This window comes from Tenrec ecaudatus, chromosome 1 (assembly GCF_050624435.1).
Source record: "Tenrec ecaudatus isolate mTenEca1 chromosome 1, mTenEca1.hap1, whole genome shotgun sequence".
Classification (NCBI taxonomy): Eukaryota; Metazoa; Chordata; class Mammalia; order Afrosoricida; family Tenrecidae; genus Tenrec; species Tenrec ecaudatus.
In genome coordinates, this window is record NC_134530.1 from 268,302,368 (window position 1) to 268,326,407 (window position 24,040).

Consider the following 24,040-nt stretch of genomic DNA (forward strand, 5'->3'; position numbering starts at 1 on the left):
GACTAAACAATGGCAACCCTATCCCTACCCCAAAGTTGTTGATTGCAGACCCTGCATGCGCTTTCCAACGGCAAAGTCCCACTGGAACTGGCTCCGAGAGCTGATCGTGTAACTGTGGACCGTGTAAGTGTCAACTGCACAGCTGCACTCACAGACTCGTCAGTTCCTGCCTGCGTTCTGCATGCCTAAGTCGGGGGACGCCCTCCAACCCGAGCCGACCTCCTGCCTACCCACTACAACCGCAGAGTAAATATTAAAGAGACCGTGCCCAGTCTACTTTCCAGAATTAGCACGAAGATAAAATAAAAGACAATAAACCACGTGAAGGAATTTTTTAAAAGGAAGAATGAAGAACTCTATATTTACTGAGAATCATCACATCACACTGAACTATATAAAAAAGTCATTCCCTTAAAATAGAAACTGGAGAATGGTTTAAATGATCCCTAAGTCTCTAAGTGATTCTGCTGAATGATTCTGAGAAAGAAGCAGCACTACTATTTACCCGCCACCCGATAGTGCTGAAGAAATAACCTGAAGATAATTATGAACTTTCCAGTGTTGTGAACAATGAGGAACACTGGTGGCCTAGTGGTTACAAGTTGGACTGCTAACCACAAGGTCAGCAGTTCAAAACCGCCAGCTACTCTGCAGGAGAAAGTTGAGGCTTTCTACTCCTGTAAAGAGTTAGAGTCTTAGAAAGCCATAGGGGGCAGCTCTACCCTGGCCTATAGGGTTACTAGAGGTTGGAATCAACTCCACAGAAGTGACTGTGAGTGAGTGGACTAGCGAGGCTCAAGGAAAATGAGACATGCTGTTCAGAATTCATTCATTCATTTGTACAATACATGGTGCTTAATATGTCCCTGGAGTGCCTGGGTGGTACAGATGGTTAAAACCTTGGCTGCTAACTAAAAGTTGGAAGTGAGAGTCCACCCATGGGGGCCTCTGAAGAAAGACCTGGCTATCCAGACCCCCAAACCAAGCCATTTGAAAATATGGTACACCATTCTACTCTACCACACAGGAGGTGGACAGGAAGCAGGGTCAAATTATGGGCAACTGGCTTTTAAATGAAAAAAATTTAAAATGTAATATGTTCCTAGAACTGTGATAAAATGATGACCAGATAAAAATGATGAGCTGATGAGCATAATAGTCATTGCTCTTGCCCTCTTAGAAGAGCTAATAACAACAATAAAATATATGAAAAAAGTAAATAGAAAATGAAATAGAAAAAGGGGGTCCTACTGTAGATAGGATACCGGGGACATCCTATCTCAGAAGGTAAGGTTTATGCTGATACCTGTACTGTATCATGCAGGGAATCACAAGGGGGGGCATGGGGGGGGGACAGCACAGGCGAGTTTTAAAGCAGACTTCCAGGGAAGGAAGGTGGGGAGAGGGGAGTTGCTAGCACTGTTGATTGTACAGCCCCACCCAATGGGAACGAACAACAGAACTGTATGGGAAGGGAAGGGATGTACCAGAATGAGCAAGATATGTCAAAAATATTATTTGGGGGAAAAAAAGCGAGAGAAAAAAAGGAAGCAGATGGCCACACAGAGCTAGGTCCTAGGATGCTATTTTGCCTGACAGTGGCTACATGATGAGAAGAGAGATGAGCCGTGAGGAGGCATCTGCCGTAGTCTTGGGACTGGGGATGGAAGAGTCACTGAGCAGCTCCTAAGCCAGCCTCATGGCCCCCGGGTGCGAAGGCTCGCCCATCTGTAATGGGCTTTTATCTGTATAAGGAAGGGCATGTATGTGACCATGGTGGCGAGGAAGGCAGGTGAACGGTAGTGGAGAGAAAGGAGTAGATGAGTTTACAACAGCGGTTCTCAACCTTTGGGTCACGACCCCTTTGGGGGTGGTCCAACGACCCTTTCACAGGGGTTGCCCGATTCATAACAGTAGCAAAATTGCAGTTATGAAGTAGCAACAAAACTAATTTTATGGTTGCGGGGGTCACCACCACATGAGGAACTGTATGAAAGACTCATGGCATTAGGAAGGTTGAGAACCACTGGTTTAGAAGGAGAGCTAGAGTTTTGCCTTTGGGAGCCAGAGACACACCAGAGGGACTGTATTTTACTCTGCTCCTACTTCCTGGGGCAGACTCCCTAAATCCAAGAGGAGCCTGAGTGGGAGAAACGGGGGCTTCTGTGTGTTCTGGGAGAAGTACCCCACAGGGGCGGGAACCTAGCCTTCAAGGTGCTAAAGCACCAATGTCATCTCCAAGACCTCGGAGCTTACAGAAGGCTTTTCTATAATCAAGTGGCATTCCTCCTCGTGTTTGCTCCACCCGACGGCGTCAAGTAGCTTACTCACCTCGAGGTCCAAACATATAGTCCAGAAAAGCATTGGTTTCCTCATCAATAGTCTTTAGATGCTCCTTGAAAGACAAAAGGAAAAAATTATTGTAGCGACTGTGTGTGTGTGTGTGTGTGTGTGTGTGTGTGTGTGTGAAAACTCTCAAAAGGAAGCAACAACAGCAAGAAACAGCTTCCACGGCTCTTCCAAAGCCCCCGCTTCCAAGGACTCTGACAGCAAATACACAGCCTCACGATTCACAAGCTTGGGAGGATTTGGAAAGAAACAATCCCTCTTTCATTTCCGTACACAAGAAGAGTCCTGGAAAACTGACTGAATGCATTTAAACATCGAAGGGTTATTGACCCAATTCCATAAACCTCTAAAATACTTAGAGGAAAGCCTGGTTCTATAAGCAACTTCTAATCCTCCAATTAACAGCAGCTTTGTGGAAGCAACAGAAAAAGTTTCTATCCTCAGGACATAAATTTTGTGTGTGTGTGATTTTTATCCCTCCAATGACCAACTTATGTTGGTTAGATTTGGGTGGTGTGAGGTTTTTCAGTACTAGAATGCATGCTGAATCATTAAGCCATGCTAAGATTTTGTTAGATGAGATAAATTAAAAAAAAAACACATGGGACATCTGTGTACCACTAGACTCTGTAGACAGAGTAGAGGGAATGAGGGAGGAAAAAGCAACTTTTCATATTTTATAGTGTGAAACTTGTGGAAATAATGGGGTCATACATAAAGGCACCTGTGATGGTGGCACATAACTGCTGGACTCTCCCTAGTGCTGCATTCTCTGCAACACCAACTAGATCTCTGGACAGGTAAATGTTTTCCAGCCTATAGCAGCCGGATGTCACTTGCCTCGCTACTTACTCCTGGCTTGTTTCTCGCAAGTAAGGAGGGGCTTGCTATTGTTTGCATTTCTTGGCCCACAGCCGGCTGCAGAATGAGAGCAAGCTACCGGGAAGCTGGACACATCTGCCCGTTAGTTCATGAACAATTTACAATGCCAAGGTCAATAAGGAAACACAGCATTGGATGCCCCCATTTGAGAAAGCACTGTCCGGTTTCAGTTTTGTACGGATCTCACCTCTGGTCAAAGAAGTCCACTCCCCACCACATACAGACTGCTCGCATTTGGCTGTTGCCCTTGGCCCACAGATTACCGGCCAGGAAGCATCTCCTCTCTTTGGACACCAGTATGTCCTCTGGATTGCGGAACGCTGACAGAGCTGTCAAAAGTTGACTGTCCTGTCACTGTGCTGCCGACACACATCCTGCCCAGGAAACACAAAGCCTCCCTGCTGTAATTTACCTTGCGAGTCAGAATGGACTCAGTGCCAAGGGGCTTATTCTGTTTTCTTCATCCTGTCTATTTGCTTGCATTACACCGATAGCACACAGTGCCCTCTCATTCATGCTTTCCATCAGGCGGTCCAGGAGAAAAAGGTGCCGAAGGCAATGTATCCATGAGAAGAATGACTGCAGGGACGCCAGTTCACGGAGGGAAGGCAGTGAGTCATCTGCTTTTTTATTTTTATTCTTTTCCTGGATTAGAGATCCTGACTTACAGAATCCACCTGTGAGCTGGCCAGGTACCAAACCTTTGACCTACACTTGGTGCCCTTCATTGGCATATGTTGTTTTCCTCATTAGCAGCCCTCCGATGGGCTCATGGACTGTCATGACGCTTAGCAGACATGCATGTGACTGTCTGCACCGGCTAGTGGGAGCACTGGTAATGGGGTGCAATTGTGAAGCTGGTCATAGCCAGGCTCCTCTTTGTATGTGACTTGTGAATTGTCATTGCAGTATAAATTTTTCGACAGTGTCTTGAATCTTATCTTAGTCATAAGTTCTGCAATAGAAATGTCACCTGAGAGGGTGCATTCCCTGGACCAAAAATGTCTGAGCTCCAACAACATCCAGCAGTATATGTACAGCAGAGATGCCTCTGCCTCCTCCGGGTGACAGGTGGCCAGGCTTTACTGGGCATCTGAATCTCGCACCCTCTACATTGTCTTGTGCACTCCAGGGTGACACAAGGTTAGGGTAGTCCTTAAAATTTCCAAAATTTCTTCTGTGAACAGAGATGAACACTAAGCTGTGTCCGAGGTATCATCGTGAGTCAAGCCAGGGTAAACTCTGGCATCTTGCTGAAGCAAGTTCATCATAGTTCCCAACTAGGAGACATCTTTGCTTCGTTCACAGACATCATCACCTGGATCGACCCTTTCTTCTGCAACACGACCGTTTTATCAACTTCTACTCCCATGTAAGGAGGCTTGTTGTTTCCATCAAAACGAGCTTCCGATTCCACACGTCGGGTGGAAGCTGCGTCTCACCCTTCCTCATTGCGTCCTCTCCAAGAGAGGAAAGAAGTAATCTAGAATGTCCTTGCCCATCAAAGAGCCCTTTTCTTTTCTTTTTTTTTTTAAACGTTTTATTAGGGGCTCATACTCTTATCACAGTCCATACATATACATACATCAATTGTATAAAGCACATCTGTACATTCTTTGCCCTAATTATTTTCTTTTCTTTCTTTTTTTTTCTTCCCTTTTCTTTTTTTACATTTTATTAGGGACTCATACAACTCTTATCACAATCCATACATATACATACATCAATTGTATAAAGCACATCCATACATTCCCCGCCCCAATCATTCTCAAAGCATTTGCTCTCCACTTAAGCCCTTTGCATCAGGTCCTCTTTTTTTTTCTCCTCCCTCCCCGCTCCCCCCTCCCTCATGTGCCCTTTGTAATTTATACATCGTTATTTTGTCATATCTTGCTCTAGCCGGAGTCTCCCTTCCCCCCCTTCTCTGTCGTCCCTCTCCCAGGGAGGAGGTCACATGTGGATCCCTGTAATCAGTTCCCCCTTTCCAACCCACTCACCCTACGCTCTCCCAGCATCGCCCCTCACACCCCTGGTCTTGAAGGTATCGTCCACCCTGGATTCCCTGTGCCTTCAGCCCTCATATGTACCAGTGTACAACCTCTGCCCTATCCAGCCCTGCAAGGTAGAATTCGGATCATGGTAGTTGTGGGGAGGAAGCATCCAGGATCTGGGGGAAAGCTGTGCTCTTCGTCGGTACTACCTTGCACCCTGACTGACCCATCTCCTCTCCTAAGCCCCTCTATGAGGGGATCTCCAGTGGCCGACACTTGGGTCTCCACTCTGCACTTCCCCCTTCATTCAATGTGGTATATATATAAATATATACATACATATATATACACACACACATATTCTTTTTTTTTTTTTTTGCATGATGCCTTATACCTGGTCCCTTTGGCACCTCGTGATCGCACTGGCTGGTGTGCTTCTTCCATGTGGGCTTTTTTGCTTCTGAGCTAGATGGCCGCTTGTTTATCTTCAAGCCTTTAAGACCCCAGACACTATCTCTTTTGATAGCCGGGCACCATCAGCTTTCCTCGCCACATTTGCTTATGCACCCATTTGTCTTCAGCGATCCTATCATGGAGGTGTGCAGTCAATGATATGATGATTTTTTGTTCTTTGATGCCTGATAACTGATCCCTTTGGGATCACTCGCTCACTCAGGCTGGTGTGTTCTTCCATGTGGGCTTTGTTGCTTCTGAGCTAGATGGCCGCTTGTTTATCTTCAAGCCTTTAAGACCCCAGTCACTATCTCTTTTGATAGCCGGGCACCATCAGCTTTCTTCACCACATTTACTTGTTCACCTACTTTGGCTTCAGCAGTTGTGTCGGTAGAGTGAGCATCATAGAGTACCAATTTAATAAACGAAAGTATTCATGCATTGAGGGAGTGCTTGAGTAGAGGCCCAAGGTCCTTCCGCCACCTTAATATCAAACCTATAAATGTAGATAATTAGATCTATTTCCCCATCCTCATATATATGTTTGCATCTACACGTCTTTGTCTAGACCTCCATAAATGCCCCTTGACTCCCAGCTCCTTCCTCCCTCTCCGTTGACTTTCCTCCTGCCCCACCACCATGCTCCGTCCCCACCTGGGCTACAGCTATACCTCTTCTCTACGCAACCTTACCCTTGATCGTTCCCCATCAGGCCTGTCACTCCCCCCTCACTACCATTTTGGGTCCCATGTTGTTACCTTGTCCCTGTGTTTATTAACACCACCTCCTTACCCTCCTCCCCCTCCCCCACCCGGATGTGTCTGTCCCCCAGGAACTGTCTGTCCTATTGTTTTTCCTCCAGATAGTTCATCCAGCCAGTCCTATTCAGACAGACCTGTGGAGACACTAACATGCACGAAAACAAGACAGAGGAAAACAAAGCAACAGTATACAACCAGAGAATAAAACAACATAAACAAACCACTGACAAAGAACAAAACAAAACACTTCACAAAAGAAAGGCTTGTAGTTCGTTCAAGGATCGTTTGCTGGCCCTTACGAGCGTTTTCCAGTCCAGTCTGTTGGGGCACAACGCCCTGGACCCAAAGTCCACTTTCAGCATTCCCTGGGGACCTTGCCACTCCATTCCCCTGCTGTTCCACTGCATTCCCCCAGTGCTTTGCCTCGGTGTGGTGGGATCAGGTCAGGTGCAATTCCCACACTGTGTCTCCGGTGCCGTCCCCTGTATTGCCCTTAGTCACTGAGGGGCATCATGTCTCACAGTAGGGCCAGCCATCAAAGAGTCCTTTTCTAATGAGAGATTTTCCAGGAAAAAAAGGACTCTAGGTTCTACTTAACCAGGATATCGTATCTCCATGCCGATGTGAGACGACACAAAGGGAGACTGTACACCTCGTGTACACATGCAAACAACCAATGGATCCGGTGTCCTGGGAAAACTACTACTGTAAAGAGTCTGTTTTTCTCGCAAAAGAACCCCCGACAGCTTGGAAGCCAGAAGAGAAGTCCTCGCGTGCTGCAGAGTGTACCGAGTTTGTCAAGGGTGCTGCAACCTGAGCTTATAATGCATGGTGCCCGAGACGGGCTGTCCTCTTGGAAGTTAACTTGTCACGGAAACCTCAACTTCCAAACACAACAATGGGAAACCCCAAATATGCTGACAAGGCTTAGCATCTCTGTACAAAAGAGACAACCCTTTTACACAGTCACACCTCTGGGATGCACTACTTCATACAATAATCCTTAAACACGGTGATCTGGCTTCAACGACCATTTCTTCACAAATAAATAGTATACACTTCCCTGTGGAGGCCAGCACATACTAATATCTCAAGAAAACAGAGAGGGAAAAAAAATTGTCATTGGGACGTAAATGCACTAGGGAAAGTCTATATCTTTAGGATGTAAATACAATTTTCAAATGACAATTCAGCAGCTGGCATCTTGTAAAGCTCAATCTGAAGCTTTAAAGAGGACTTCGAGGAAACAGAGGGGAAAACATAAGGTTTTCTATTCCTGTTAAGATTCCCAGTCTCAGAAACCCACAGGGGCATTTCTACCCGGTCCTCACAGGTTGTCGGGAGTCGGAATCAACTCCGAGGCAATACGTTCAGACTTTGGAGTTTTCAAGTAAGTAAATTGATCACACTGCATTAATTTTTCCCTATTACCTTTGTTTTGTTTTCTAAACATTTTTATACATTAACAATGATTTGATATTATAAGAAATAATGTCACATGGATGTGCTAGATTAATTAATGTCATTTTAATTCAGGCTGGGAAATTGTTAAGAGGTTTACAAGTCAGTAACGTGGCTGCTTCCTCTTGCTTCAGCTCCTACTCATGCTGGTCTCTTATGATGTTGCTCAGAAACACCTGCTGCGGTGAGCTGCACTCCTGCCACAAAGAGCTCTGTGTGATCCAGGCCTGGGGCACCTTCTCCAGCAGAGGAAATGAAGTCAGAACAGGCCTGTGTTCCCAGGAAAGGATTCTGATGCGGCTCTTTGGGCCTGAGGTGTGGGGTCCCTGGCTACAAGGTTAGCTGAGCACAATGGTCCTCAGGACGTTCATAAAAGAGATGCTTGATATTGAAGACCTGGGGTCCGGTCAAGGCACCACCAGCTTCTCACTGTCATTGCAAAGGTAAGTGGCAAGGAACGTACTGGGATCTGAAGGGAGGATCTGCACAGCTGGTGATGGGAACAGACCATCTGGTTCTACTCCTTAATTCCTAGGAAGCAAAGGTCTTTGGACACTTTGCTTGAAAAGAAGGATTGGGATGAGAGACTTCTATTAATTAAACCAAACCAAACCCACTGCCATCAAGTTGATTCTGACTCCCCGTGACCCTGCATAGGGTTCCCAACTCTAAGTCTTTATGGGAGCAGACAGCTTTTCTGCCCGCGAGCTGCTGATGAGGCTGAGGAGCCGATTTCTGGCCAGCACACCAGGGCTTTTCTTCTTATTTCATCATGCCTCTCTAAAGTAGCTAAGCTAAAGCAAACTTAGAAGTGCTTAAACGGTGCTTTTATCCTGGTCTCCTTCTCAGGAGGCCTCTAACATCTCAGTGCGACAGAATATGGTGTGTTGCCTGCACAAAGAAAGCTGCCCTCATCGATGTGCTTACTCTCATAACCAATGCCATCTTTCTTGCATTGCCACCCCTACTCACAAATGTTTGAGCTGTCTTAGGTTGTTTGTTAAAGCTCAAAAGCCACTGTTCAACATCGAATCGAAGGCCAAAAAACTTCCATTATTTCCATAATCTTTCAATTTAGTAACAGTGGAAGAAGTGTATAAACAAAAGTAAAAGAGCAGAAGATATTTAAGAGGGAGGAAAATATTAAGACAGAGTTTAGAACAAGAATTGGGAAATATGAGGGGGTAGGTACCCCCCAAAAAACGGGGGAAAAGTTCTGCTGGGTGGAGCCTTCACAGTGCACATTTCCCCAGCTTGGTGAGCATTAAGCAATTCGCTCTGAGTTAGCGCACCCAGTGGCGTAGCCTAAGAAGGTGCTCTCTGGTCACAGTGATTTTCTTTGTAAAAGCAGTTTTGCTTGAACCGCATTTTTGTGATGGTCAATTTAAGAGAACAGCATGTGGCTGTGAAATTATGTTTCCTGCTCAGGGAAAATGCCTCGGAAAATGTTAAGATGTTGAACACAGCTTTCAAAGATAGCCCGAAGGGAAAAACTCAAGTGTATGAGTGGCTTTCTCATTTCAAAAAAGTTGAAATGTCAATTGATGGCAAATTTCGCCTGGACATCCGTCAACTTCCTGAACGGATGAAAATGTCAACTTGTAGTGCATTTGGGGTTTGTTCCACCAGGTCAGACTACTAATCGAGCTTTCTACTTGGAGGTTCTGAGAAGATTGTGTAATAGTGCATGACAAAAAAGGCCTGATTTGTGGTAGACAGGAGCCTGGGGTTGCTACCACGACAATGCACCTACTCACACAGTTATCTCAGAGTGCCAATTTTGGCCAAAAACAACATGCCACTCTTGTTTTACCCACCTTACTCACCTGACCTGGCACTGTGCAACTTCTTATTGTTTTCTAGAATGCAGAGGGGCATGAAAGGACAGCGATTTGACAACACAGAAGAGGCGAAGAAAAATGTGAAGGAGGTGCTGTCAGCCGTCCACACGGATGAGTTTGAAGAATGTTTCCAAGAATGGAATCACAGATTTGACAAACGTATTCAGTGTAATGGAGAGTACTTTGAAGGTGATAAGGTTGTTTTGTAAAAAATAAAAAAATTAAATACACAACTTTGAAAGAACGTTCCATTTTTGGGGGGTGTACCCCCTCGTCTGAAGGGGCGGTCCACTCATTCAATAATTTGCTTCCCTGGCAATTCTATTTCAGCATTGCCTTGGGCCAGCACTGTGTTGGATACTAAAACACAAAGCCATCCTTTTCACAGTGGACAGTCTCAAGAGCATACCCAGGCCGAATGCTGCCAAGCCCATTTTGACTCATGCCAGCCCAGGAAACGTCAGAGCAGAACTGGGCTCCCTGGGGCTCTTACCGGCTGATTTTTCAGAAGGAGACTGACAGGCTTTTCTTTCAAGGCACCTATGGGTGGGCTTCAGCTAGCAGCTGGTTGTGTCCACTGTTTGCCCCACCCAGGGACATCAAAGAGCATAACAGACAATAAATGACTGTGGCAATAGGCTCTTGCGTATCATAAGAGAGGTTTACAGAGTATAAAGGAAGGAATTTTAACTTAGGAGAAAGGAAGGTTTCTAGGAAAGTATGATACTGCTGTTGAGTTTTGAAAAAGAGGCTAAGATGCTGTCCAGATGGCAAAGAAAGAGCATTCCAGGAAGGATCAGCATATACAAATACATCAAGGCCTGGCTCCCTCGGGGAACATTTCTGGCCAGGGTCTGCAGTCACTTCTAAGAGACAAGGCAAGCCTGGGAAAATGGCAACACCACCACGAGAGTACATCGCTCCCTAGGTCTCAAACCCCCAACCTCTCGCCATCGAGTCCGTTCTGCCTCACAGCAGCTCTGCGGGGCAGGACAGACTGGCCTTTGGGGCTGCCAACGCTGCACATCTTTATGGGAGCAGCGAGCCTCCTCTTTCTCCTGTGTTGCTTACATTTACTTAAGAGAGTTGCACTCGGAGGCACAAGCCAAGAGGTCTAGTGGAGTCATGAACGGAAATGTAAGCACAGACAGAGCGGAGGCCATAATGGGCTTTTCCCAAGTGACACGAACACTGTGTTGGGCAGGGTTCTGCTGGCACAATAACTAGCGCAAACACTTAGCACTGAAGGACAGAATGGAGTCACAGGGATGAAGAGGATCTGTGTGTGCACACGTCAAAGAATGCTAGGGATGTTCTCCAGCATCATGCAGCCACTTTAGTGTTTTAGCAGCTGTTGTGAACATTGTACATGCTTTTTGTATGTATCGAGGAAAGAGTGGCAGTGTGAGATTCAAGAGACTCTCGTGCCAAATTGAACAGGCTTTGGAGGTTGCCAACAGGTTCAGGGAGAAGAGGGGGCTGCTGTCGAGGTGTTGGCTTGGATCTAATGGAGGATTCGGGTCCACGGGGAGGTCGGGAGTGGAACAGGGAAGGGGTGGACTACTGGATTTGTGGTTTGGTCTATTGAATGCAAAGTTGATGATGTCAAATATAAATTCCTATCTAAGTTACAATAAAAAATGAAACAAAACATGTAGACAAATTAGGAAACTGAGGCATGTAAATAAGAGAAATAGCATATCATTGAGAGGAAGGAGATCCCCCAAACTGCCACAATGAGGTATGGTAACATAGGTGAGTGATGAGATAGATGAATTTTGAAAGAAGGTTGGAATGTCCATACATTAGATATTTATAGAGGCACAGTCCCGTCCTGAGATCTGACAAGAGAGGCTGCTGTCCAGAACGCCATACTTCAGAGGACTCCATATGTCCTCCACAGAGGGGACAACCCAATTCTTCCAGCTAACGGAGTATTGTCCACCCATGACTACAACTTCCCCTCCCAGATTATGCCCCAGGTTGCTCAGGGAGCAGAAGTTGGCAGTCTGAACCCCATTCCAGAACAACTTCAGTGACTTCTCCATACTTCCCGGCTGGGGATTCGATATGATGGCTAGCAACTGATCTTGGATAGGAACATTAGAAGCTGAGGGGGACCAATTAATTGTGTATCCCTGATTGTCTACTATAACTGGTACAACCACTGTGGAAGAACGTGGTTTGACAAAAATATACACAGAAACCTACCAGGTGATTCAGCCATACCACATCTGTACAGTCATCCAAAAGAAAAGAAAGGGTATGCTTATACATGGACTTGGACACAAGTGTTCACGGGACTTTTGTTTTCAATAGCTGAAAACTGGCAGCAACCCAAGTGCCTGACAACATGTGAAAGGATACATAGACTGTGGTGAGCCAAATCATGAAATCTGAGTTCTCGGCATGATTAAGAAATGGATTACTGATAACACACCACGAGATGCATGAACCTCAAAGTTATTGTGATGCATGAAAGAAGCTAGATCCTCAAAGAGTACATACAGTATACGATAACATTCACATAAAAGTTTAGGAACATGAACCTACATACTCTATATACAGTAGAGAGAAGGCATGCGATAGAAAGGCAGACACATCACGGAGGACCAGAGCAGAGGAAGGAGACTCACAAAGGTGCACAGAAAGTTGTGGAGCATGAGGCATCTGCGGACTGTTTTGATGTGGTGATGGTTTCACAGGTGTACTTATGGATCAAAACTTAACCAATTGTACACTTTAAATATATACAGTTAGCTCGGTCATTGGCAAACTTCTGAAATCCAAAGATAATTATATACAGCAGCCAGGTTTGGGAGGGGGAGGGGGAGTAGAGACCCATTTTGTAGGAGGAGAGGGGCAGTGGGAGAGAACGTAACTGCTGACTTCCCATCACAAACAGTGGCAAAATGTGATGAAAGAAAGAAAAAAATTCTAAGCTCTCCAAATGCAAAATTCTATACACAGTGAAAATATCTTTAAAACTGGGGGTGAGATAAGGACTTTTTCTGTGAGCATCAGGGAGAGAATCTGTAGCCAGCAGAATATCACAACATATGCTGATGGATATTTTCCACATCAAGGGAAAAGATTTCAGATGTAAAGTGGAATTTACAGAAAAGAGTCAAATGAGCCAGAAATGCCTGTATTGCGTTGCACACCCTGCAGCAAGTAATCTCCATTACCACCAGCATCCCCTCTAACACGATGCCCATCCTGTTACCCAAGGTTAAGGTCCTGCACCTGCACCCTGTTCTGCCAGTAGGAGAGCCACCTGGTGGTGATGGTGACTTTTCTGAAGTAGAAGCACTGAACTGACAGCCCACAGAGAACCAAGATAATCTTCCTGCCCATGGAACATGGGTCGGATCACCATGTACCTCAGATGCCAGGTGCTGGGGGTACTGGGGAAACGAGAAGGGCATGAGGGCGGGATTCTTGGCCACTATGATGCTTACTGGCATGCCCAGCAGCCCAAACTGCATCCTTTGGAGCTCAACATAAAACCAGGGACGCACCTCAGAAGTGGGGCTACTCATTAGTCTCCTATGGAAGGTGTGACTCTGGTACTTCCCCCTGGTCGGTTTGGTGGCTTTGCCACCAGAATAGTTACCACTAGCTTTAAGGGCTCGCTAATAGAAGCTGGGAAAGGACACAGGCACTGCCTGTTCTCCTCTGTGCTTGCTGGGACCTCTGAGGACCCGGGAGCACAGGGCCCTTCTTTCCCTCGTAATTTTCCTGTTCTCTTTTTCTTGTGTCCACATACGTCTTCTGTTCTGCCTTTCCTTCCCTCTCCCTCCCTCCCCGTCCTTTCTTTCTCCCCTTTCTCCTTCCTTCGTTTATGTAGACATTTTGTAGTTTTACGATCTGTCTACCGTGACTATTACACCAAGAAAGTTCAAAGAAAATGTTCATTATCTTTAATTCAATGCTGCACAACTTTTTGAAGCTCCCTTGCTTGTATCAGATAAAAATCCAATCCTGTGTTGCTGATACAACTTTAAAGAACATTTAAAAGATACATATTCAAATCAGAAGTTATTTCCCACTGCTAGCTCCTTTCCTTGTTGATTTTAAAAATGAACCAAATGCATTAAGACCTCAACACAGACCAAGTTTCAAAGAAAGAAACGTCTACATTTCTCCCCTTTTTTCATCTACTTCAGAACAAACTTGATCTGGAGTGCTTCGTGAAAGCCAGTCAAGGAGGCGAACATGGCTGACTGAGAAAGAGCTCGTTATTTCAAATTGACCAGCTGCCACTCCAACGACTTCCCAGGGCCCTCAGGATAGTACTGAGAGGCGTAGAGGCACCATCTCCCCATCAGAGGTGAAGGTCCAGCACACAATGAGTTCTCTGTGCTGTTCCCAGAGCTCAGGGTGGTGGACAAATAGTGAGCCCGCTTTTGGTCAACTCCTGCACGACTGCTCCCTGCCAAGGACACATGTATCTGAAGAAACGCAAGGTGTTCACTTTAGCGAATGGAATTAGGTTTGGAATGTGGCTGAAAGTGGACAGAAAAATATATAAAGGAGGGGGTCTCCAAAAAGTTTATGGAAAAATGGAATGAAAATAGAATCAAACCAAGGGCTCAAGTAGAAAGAAAATCTTTTGAAAATGATGGCAATATATGTACAAAAGTGCTTGACACATGGATATATGTATGGATTGTGATAAGAGCTGTAAGAGCCCCCAATAAAATGATTAAAAAAATAGAAACGAATACCCCCCCCACAAACTTTGTGCAGCCTCCCTTCCCTAACTGCCCTGGGCTTGCCTGCAGCTGATCTCACACAGGTGCACTGTGCACATTTTGCAATGACCCTCTGGGCGCACCGCACTCCCCACCACTGCACTCGACCAGAAGGCACAAAGTTGGGCTGCAGGTGAACCAACCCGAACCAGACTCCCTGCCGCTGAGTCAATGGCACCAAGTAACGGGAATTCCTATCTGCGCATGGGGACGCTAAAGTGTTCATGTCCACTAGGAGATACTTTTCACAAGACGGAAACTGTCTTGAAGAATCTAGGGAACATCTCTACTTGGTTATCACATCTTTAGAGTCATAAATGAACCATAATGGTAAGTAATAAGAGCTACTATTCACCAAATGCTTAATGTGTGCTAGACATTGGATGTATACTATCTATGATTTTCAGAAATAATGCAGGTTGGGCATTATTCCCAATTGATAGATGCAAAGGTTGAGGCTGTCAGTCATGAGTGGCAGGAGAGTCAAATTCGAATCACAATCACGGCTTTATACATTCAGACGGAAAGAAAAGCTTCAGCGGTGGGAGAGCAGAGGTCTCTGTAAAGCTCCTGCCCACACTTCTTGTGTTGGAGTTCACCTTGAATCGCAGGGGCACTGGGATTACACACTGGGCTGCAAACTGCAAGATCAGCAGTTTGAAACAACCTGGCGCTTGGAGCGAGAAAGACTGGGTTTTCCATTCCCGTAAAGAGTCTTATCCTCGGAAACTCACAGGAATAATTCTATCCTGTCCTACCGGGTTGCTATGAATTGACATCAGCTCGATGGCAGTGAGCTTGGTTGGGTTTTTTTTTTTTTTTTTGGTTTGAGTTCATCTTAGGATCCCGAGCTGCACAAAACCCTGGAAGGTTGATTTTATTTGCATTCTGGGTAACCCTGCGGCCATCTGACAGTCCCACTCGACCAAGGGGCTTAGAAAACAACATCCGGACCAGAAAAGATGATTGCATGTGCTTTTTACCTTCCACTTCCCCCAGATGGCCGCTACCTCCCTCATCTCAGTCGGTATCTGGGCAATGGCAGCTCCTCACACGCTTCCGGAGTCCGTCTCTCATGAGCTTAATTACGAAGGAGCTGGAACATTTCTGCTTTGTGCTTTCTTGGTCTCCTGGGTATTCTCTATCCCCCTGCCTACGGTTTTTTTTTCTCATAGAACCTACCATTACTTGAATACTCACTGGCGATTTATCATGTGGGTCCTCCACTAAAATGTATGCCTTGATGGGCCATTCTATCTCCAATCCCACGAACCCTGCCTAACACAGAAGGGATGCTTAATTTCTGTTGAATGAATTAATGAAACGCCCATTCTTATAAGCTTTAACAATATCCACTTGATTATTTCATACTGTTTTGCATTTCAAATATAGTTTGATAAGTTTTGTTTTGTAAATATTTTGAAATATCCTTAAACTTATGTATCATTGGGTGGGAAGGGGGGGGGGTCCACTGGATCCAATTTTAGTTTTTGAGTTCTTCATTGATCTCAAAGGAGAAACTCTGGAAGTTTCTATCTAACAACCAACCAAACAAACCCCATTGCTGTCAAGTCAGTTCAGATTCAGAGACCCTAGATAACAGGAAGAACTGCTCCACCAGTTTCTGAACCGTATTTACCGTGGTGAAATAGACCAATGTGGAAAACACGTATGTATACAAGATTTTTACAAAGACAGACTGCCACATCTTTTTTCGGTGGAGTGGCGGCTAGTGGGTTTGAACCGCCAACTTTTAGGTTAACAGCTAAGTGTTTTAATCACTGCAGCACTAGGTGCCTTTCAAAGCACAATGAAACATTTTATTTTTAAAAGAAAGTGAACAAAATCCATTTTACCGTAACTAATATGGGCCGAATGGCATATTTTATAAATCAAAGACACATTATGAAATCATATCTCACTTTTCCTGCACCTTAAAATATTTTACTATTTCATCATCCCTAGAAATGATTTCATTATTCCTCACCGATCATTTCAGTCGATGCTTCAAACGAGAAGAGAAAGCAAGCTTCAAACTTACAGAACCGCCTAGAAGAGCAAGACAACGGTCAAACAGGCCGCCACAGGCCGCCACTACCAAATGATCCACACCCTGGTGGCTCACGAGGTCATGCACTCACTCGGCGACGAACCGCAAGCTCTCAGCCATGGAAACCCTAGGGCCTTCTGCTCCGACACACGTGGAGTCCTCATGAGCGTGGACTTCCTAGCACCTGGCTGCGGTGTTTGGTTATTGCATCTGCCTTTACATTTCTTACTGCTCTACACAAAATATCATATCACGCTTCAAGGAGACAGAAAGGAAACATGGAGATATCGCTATACAGATCTAAAACTTTGATCGAATACAGTTAAGAGTTCAGAAGAATTGCCTCTCTTCACAAAGGTCGAATAGGAATTCCAGAGGCATCTCAGTTATTAGATGATGTAAGCACAGCAGCAGATGAACATGACAGTCTCTAATAACGAGGAGGAAATGGTAACAGAAGCACCACTTCAATGTGTGAGTTTTCAGATGATGAAACTCTAGATAAATTTTCTTAAAACATTTCTATTAAAAGACTACTTTCATTCAGTTAATTATTCCACAGGAAGCGTTTTATCATATAAATATTCTGTGGTAAGGTTCTAGACCATCCTGTTTTGCTAAAATATGTTAAAGTATATGCATAACAGCAACTTACATTTCACAGTGTCAGGGCATCAACATCTTAGTATAGTGAAGTACACAAATGCTGAAAGCAAGTGTAGTATACAAAAATGACTGGAAGAAAATAAAAGAAATGCAAACCTACAATTGATTGTTCATTCTACTTGATGCTCATATATCTAAAAATGTAAGTGCTTTGTGATTATGGAGAAAAATGGGCTATTTTTCTTCAACAAAAATGATGAACAATCAAAGATTTTAAAAACCATAACCTTCAAATATTGTTACTGATAAGTTAGAACCTATTAAAATGTACTTGAAATCTGGACTTAATCTTTAGATGGACATATTCCAGGCCACATCTGAGTGGTGACAGACTGTTAGTTGTACTCAGAAGATGTTGCATATTTCAAATATATACTTTAAAATCTAGAAGATATGCAATAACTATGTGGGCTTGCTGTTTAAATTATTATTGTCGTTTTTCAGAGCCATAAAGGTACTTTACTTGGCAGAAGACCGGCTCTCAGAATGGTAGCACCATAGATCTTCATGTCCTCGGTGACATTTGAATCTTATATATGCTATTGTTAAAGTTGTTTTTCACTATCCCTTTATTCTACTTTCTGTCAATTACTAATAAACCAACTTGAAAATATGAAAAATAATAAGTGTCTACTGACCCCACAGAAAGCGAATGATATAACTATTTTCCTGGCATACTGAGATTTAAAGCATACAATTTCATCGCCTGTTTCTCTGTACCCCCAAGCAATTCTTTTCACGTAATGAGAGTTCAAAAAGATCTGCTAATGACATAATTGTATTATAAAGGGAAGTAGAGGGATTAAAGAGCTTCACTGACCTACAGAGCAAAACTTATTCAAATAGCTTCTCTGGAATCATTCAGTCTTTGGAATTGTCTTTCAACAAAGATTACAAAACCACGGCTCCTGAATTAAGTATGGCGAGCCCAGTGCTCTTATCTCCAAGCTTCACTGTTTAGTTGGGGCTTCTTAAGTTATCACAGTGCCAGTAGTACAGAGATATCTGGCTTACTACTCGTTAGTACTTCTGCACCTATGGTCACCAGAAAGCAAGCAACCAGGAGCACTGTGAGTTAATGCCGTGCAGCCTCACAGGGCGGAGCTGGAGAACACCTCTCACACCTACGCATCCCTTTCTGGACCACCACAGTGCTCTGAGTGCTTGGGGGCCATGAAGGAAGCGGTGACGCTCTGGAGAGCGGCACACGAATGAAGAAGGGGCTGTTAGGTTAGCTTCTGCCTTAGAAACCCACACTGCCCCCGTGCACTGTAACACACCCAGCAACTCTGCATGGAAGACGTCTCGACGGCTTTTGGGGAAACAAAAAATACGAGAGAGATGTGAAGAGATTGCTAGATTACTCTTAATTAACCTTAGCTTGGTTATGGGAATGTGCCAACTTTACATGTGATGCCGTAGTTTACTATGTAATAAGTTCAGACCATTGCTAAGTCGGGGCTTCTCAAATCTTAGTGCTCAGATGAGTCACCTGGGATTTCTCGTTCAGTGGTTTGAGGTGGGGAGAGGAGTGGCGTGCACACACGTGGGATGGCATCGGCCCTGCTAATAAGTTCCCAGGTGATGCTAATGCTCCTGGTTTACAGACCACAGTGAGTAGCAACAACTTAGACCCTGGTGTGCGGAGATTTGTTTGCATTATAATCACGGAGGTCACTTTTTGATCATTTATTACTAAGAAATGACCAAGTGCTAGCTTACTTCTTACACGTCTACCAACCTCGTTATGGTATGTTCTATGATCTACTTTTACAATACCATTCATATCACAGATGTCTAGCAATTAACTGGTCATGCAAACCCAGTTAGTATCCACGTTGCTCCTAACAGAACGAAAATCACTGTTTAGGTTTTATTTTTCCTTAATTTTCTGTATCTGAATATAACATTCTGAAAGAGGCCTAATCATTGGCAAAAAGGCTTACACTACTTTTGCTGCATTGGTCCTTGTCAACAAGCATTACCAGGTCTTCTTCATGTTAGTTGATGTCAAGTTCGGGCCTTACCCAGGCAATGGTTATATAGCTGATTTAAAAAAAAATTTAAATGCACTTTCAAACCTTTGTCCTTTTGAATTTTATCTTGTTTGTTTCAGGACAAGTTCATTTATCTTGTTCATTACCTGCATCCTGGGAAACCCAACTCTCTAAATATGCACTTGTTTTCCTTTTATAAGTTAGTATATTTTAATATATATATATATTCAAATACACAGATTTCTATTCCGTCTTCTTTATTCAATATCCAACTTTCACACCCAGAAGAGAAGATTGAAAATATCATGGCTTGAGTCAGGTGCACCTTAATTTTCAAAGTAACCTTGTTTACAAAATCCAACTGCAATCTTTTAAAACTATAATTTTTTCTCCATTTATCATAATGCTACATATTGGTCTAGTTTGGGACATTTTGATCTTCTTTTAAAATCATTTTATTGGGGGCTCATACAATTCTTATCACAATCCATACATACATCCATGTGTCAAGAACATATGTACATTTGTTGCCATCATCATTCTCAAAACATTTGCCTTCTACTTGAGCCCTTAATATCTGCTGCTCATTTAAAATATTTTTGATGCTTCTATTCAAATTATAACAAGAAGAAGTTAAACAGACTGGGTAAAAAAAAATCTTTGAAAAATGCCTTTTTATAAGCCTTACAGAAAGGAAGGCATGTCTTGAAATCAGCTAACATAAAGCACAAGCGTTATGGTAAAAAATGTGGTTGATGATCACAATGATCGATGTATAACCTCCTGGCCCCACCTCCTGGAGAATGAACAATAGAAACATGAATGAAGGGAGACAGCGATTGGTGTAAGTAAGATATGAAAATAATGATAATTTATAAATTACCAACAGTTCATGAGGGAGGGAGGGAAAAAATGAGGAGCTGATACCAAGGGCTCAAGTAGAAAGAAAATGTTTTGAAAAAGATGATGGCAACATATACATATGTGTTTGATACAATTGATGTATGGATTATTAAAATGATGAAAACTTTTTTTGGGTTAAGTCCGTCATTTATACAAATTACTTGTCTACACAGGTAGAACACACACGTGTAACACAGGGGCAGGTAACGTTTTAGAAGGGCATACATTAAGCTGTTAACAATGGTTACTCCTTGGAGGGAAGGAAAATGACGGGCTTATGAGGAAGAAAAGGAAAGGCAGGGACAGGTGAATTATGTACACGGTTTCATTGCTTTAGAATCGTTATCAGTCTGTTAGCTGTATAGTATGAAGGGCTTCAAAATTCATGGGAAAATGGAATTAAAGATAATTGAATTTTGCCACAAACTTTTGCAAGCCCCTTCTATGATACAATCAAAAACTAAGGGGAAAGCTTTTAACTAAGATAGGCTATAAAGGCAAGTTGTGCAATTTCCTGCAGGAGTCTTGGGAAAAAAGTTGTTGGTGAATTAGAGTCTGTCTTTCCATCTAAAATAAGAGACATGAAAGAGATGTTATCATGCTCTCAAACGACCCTCCCAAAATGTGGCCTTTGAGAAATTCTAGACAAATACATAATAGATGTAGTGCAAGGAACTTAAGTTTTCATTAAAAATGTGTCTTATTACTTCATAGTGATTAAAAAGATTCATGAGAATAGTAATCAGCTCAGCTGTCTATAAGCATTAAACACTCATTAAATCTTGAAGCTCACATTATATATGTGAAGCTACCAAAATCCAACTACCTTCAAAAGATCAGTCAAGTCAGCAGCTGTCTACTCCTAAGATTTCTCGATGGATCTTTCAGACGTGTCCAGGAAAGCTACAAGAAGATGTTTTATATCTTATTCCACTCTGCTTTTGTGATAAGACACACCACATGGACCAGGTGTTTGGATGAAGAATTCTTTTGTTGTTAGGGGCCATCAAGTTGGCTCCAACCCACAGCCCCCTATGCACCACAGAACGATTCACTGCGTGGTCCTGCACTTAACTGTTGCTACTCCTGAGTCCACTGGTGCAGCCATTGTGTCAAGGGCCTTCTTCCTTTCTCACTGCCCCTCTACTTTTCCAAAACTATGTCCTTCTCCAGGGACGAGTCTCTCCTGAAAATAAGTCAAAAGCTCGCAGTCACTGCCAATGAGAAGCACTCTGGCCGTATCACTTCCCATACAGACTGGGTTGTCCTTTTAGCAGTCGATGGCACTTTCCATATTCTTCTCCAGCACCACAACTCAAATGCATCGATTCTTTGTGGTGTCCCTTATAGAGACATACAGAAGGCGCAATGGAGAACACCGTGGCGTGGGGCAGGCGCACTTCACTCCTCAGTGACGTCTTTGCTCTGCATTGCGCAGATTAACAACGCAAAGCGTCTTTTGATCTCTTGACTGCTGCTTCCATGAGCACTGATTGTGGATCCATGTAAGGCAAGAATCCTTGACAACTTCAACCTTTTATCCATAGATCATGATGTCACTTATTGGTTCAGTTGTGAGGATTTTGGTCTTCCTTAAACTGAGTTGTGTAATCTATACGAAAGGCTACAATCTTTGATCTTCATCAGCAAGTGCTTCAATGCAAGGTTGTGTTATCTGCATACCACAGGTTAATAAGCCTTCCTCTAATCCTGATTCCATACGCTGCATATAATTCAGCTTCTCTAATTATTTGCTTATCATACAGATTGGACAAATATGGCGAGAGGATACAGTCCGGATGGACACACACCTTTCCTGATTTTAAATCGGGCAGCATTTCCTTCTTCTGTTTGTACAAGTTCCAAATGAGCACAATGTGTTGTTCCAGAATTACCATTCTTCACAAGGTTATCCACAGTTAATTATGGTCCACAAAATTGAGCGCCTTTGCATAGTCAATGAAACACAAGTAAACACCTTCCTGGTAATTCCGATTTGAGCCAAGACCCTCTGACATGAGCAACATCATCCACATCCTTTTCTGAGTCTGGCCTGGACTTCCCCATCAACGAAGTGCTATAGCTGTTGTTGGATGATCTCAAGGCAAACCTTTACTTGCACGTGATGTCAAGGATATCATTCAATTGTTTGAGCATTCTGTGGGGTCCCTTTTGTTTGGAATGGGCGTAAATATGGTGGATCTCTTTCAGTCAAGTTGGCCAAGGAGCTGTCTTCCAAATTTTCTGGCATAGACGATGAGTGCGTCGCTCTTCAGTTTTCTGAAACATTCAATAGGCAGTCTATCGATTCCTAGCCTTCTTTGTGGCAAAAGCATTCAGTGCAGTTTGAACTTCTTCCTCCAGCACCATTGGTTCTTGCTCTTATGCTACTTCCTGAAATGGTGGACTGCTGACTTGTTCTTTTGATACAGTGACTCTATTCTCTCCATCTTCTCTCGATGATTCCTGCATCACTCAATATTTTGCCTATAGAATCCTCAAAATTACAACTCAAGACTTGAATTTTTTCTTGAGTCCTTTCAAGTTTCAGATATGCTTAGCTTGTTCTTCCCTTTTGTCTTTTGAATTCTAGGTCTGGTTTTCTAATGTGTGTCTGTCAGTTTGTCGCTCTGTGTTGGCTTTTTTGTTGCTGTGATGCTGGAAGCTGTCACTGGCATTTCAAACACCAGCAGGGTCACGCAAAGTGACCTTCCCGCCTAAGAACAGACAACGGAAGGCTCGGTGACCCGCTCTGGAGAAAGGAGCTGCTGAGAAACTTGTGCGCAGCTTCGAGGCATCTTCAGACACTGAAAGGCTCAACAAAGGAAGCAAACATCGTCAGAGATAATGGCAGAAGATGGGCCCCGGGCCCAAGGGCACTCGAAATGTGACTGGAGAGGAGCTGACTTCTTGGAGGGGAGCTGACCCTGCTGAAGCGAGTCGGGTAAAGCCTGTAGGAGTGGAGCCTTTGGGGTCTTCAATTGCTGATGGGGCAGGACTCAAGGTAAAGGGAATGAGTTTCAAAACTCTTCTAATGACTGGAATTTGGAATGTGCAAAGCATGAATTTAGGAAACTTAGAAATGATAAAAAATGAAATGGAATGCATGAAGATCAATTTCCTAGGCATTAGTGAGCTGAAATGGATTGGTTATTGGCCACCTTGAATCAGAAAGCCATATGATCTACTATGCTGGGAATGATACAATCAAGAGGAATGGCGTGGCATTTATGGTAGGAAGTGATCTTGCTAAATCCATTATGCTATTTGTGATAGGATTATATGGTCCACTTTCAAGGAAATCCAATCGACGCAACTATTATTCAAATGTATGCAGCAACCACAAGAGCTAGCGAGGAAAAGCTGATGAATTCTACCAAGGACTTCAGTTGGAATTGATTAAACATGCAATCAAATGGCACTGTTGGTTATTGGTGATTGGAATGCAAGAGTTAGAAACAACGAGGCAGGAACAGTAGTTGGAAAATATGGACTTGGTGACAGAAACGCAGCGAGCGACTGCATGATAGAATTTTGCAAAACCAATGACTTGTTCATAGCATATACCTTTTTCAACAACGCATGGACTTCCCCAGATGAAATACACAGAAATCAAATTAACTACATTTGTGGGAAGACGGGATGGAGAAGCTCAATAACAGCAGCTAAAACCAGACCAGGGGCTGACTGTGGAGCAATCAATTGCTCATTTGAGGGGTTACTCTGTCCCAAAAATGGATTTTTTAAAGGTATGTATTTAATTATTATTATTATTATTTTACAAAACCACCTTATCACCTGCAAAGTACTCTCTATTACTCTTAATGCATTTGTCAAATCTGCAGTTCCATTCTTGGAAACATTTTTCAAACTCATCTGTTTGGATGGCCGACAGTACTTCCCTCGTTTTTGCCTTCACCTCTTCTATA

At 43.6% G+C, this 24,040-nt stretch overlaps 1 protein-coding gene across 1 annotated transcript in view; it reads right to left on the bottom strand.

Annotated features, from left to right (window-relative positions):
• Positions 1–24,040, bottom strand: part of ELOVL2 (ELOVL fatty acid elongase 2) — an 84,207-nt gene that overhangs the window by 19,155 nt on the left and 41,012 nt on the right. The window contains exon 2 of the mRNA XM_075532367.1: positions 2,332–2,395. Coding sequence (XP_075388482.1) covers positions 2,332–2,395 — 64 coding nt within the window. The remainder of the gene's footprint in view (positions 1–2,331; positions 2,396–24,040) is intronic.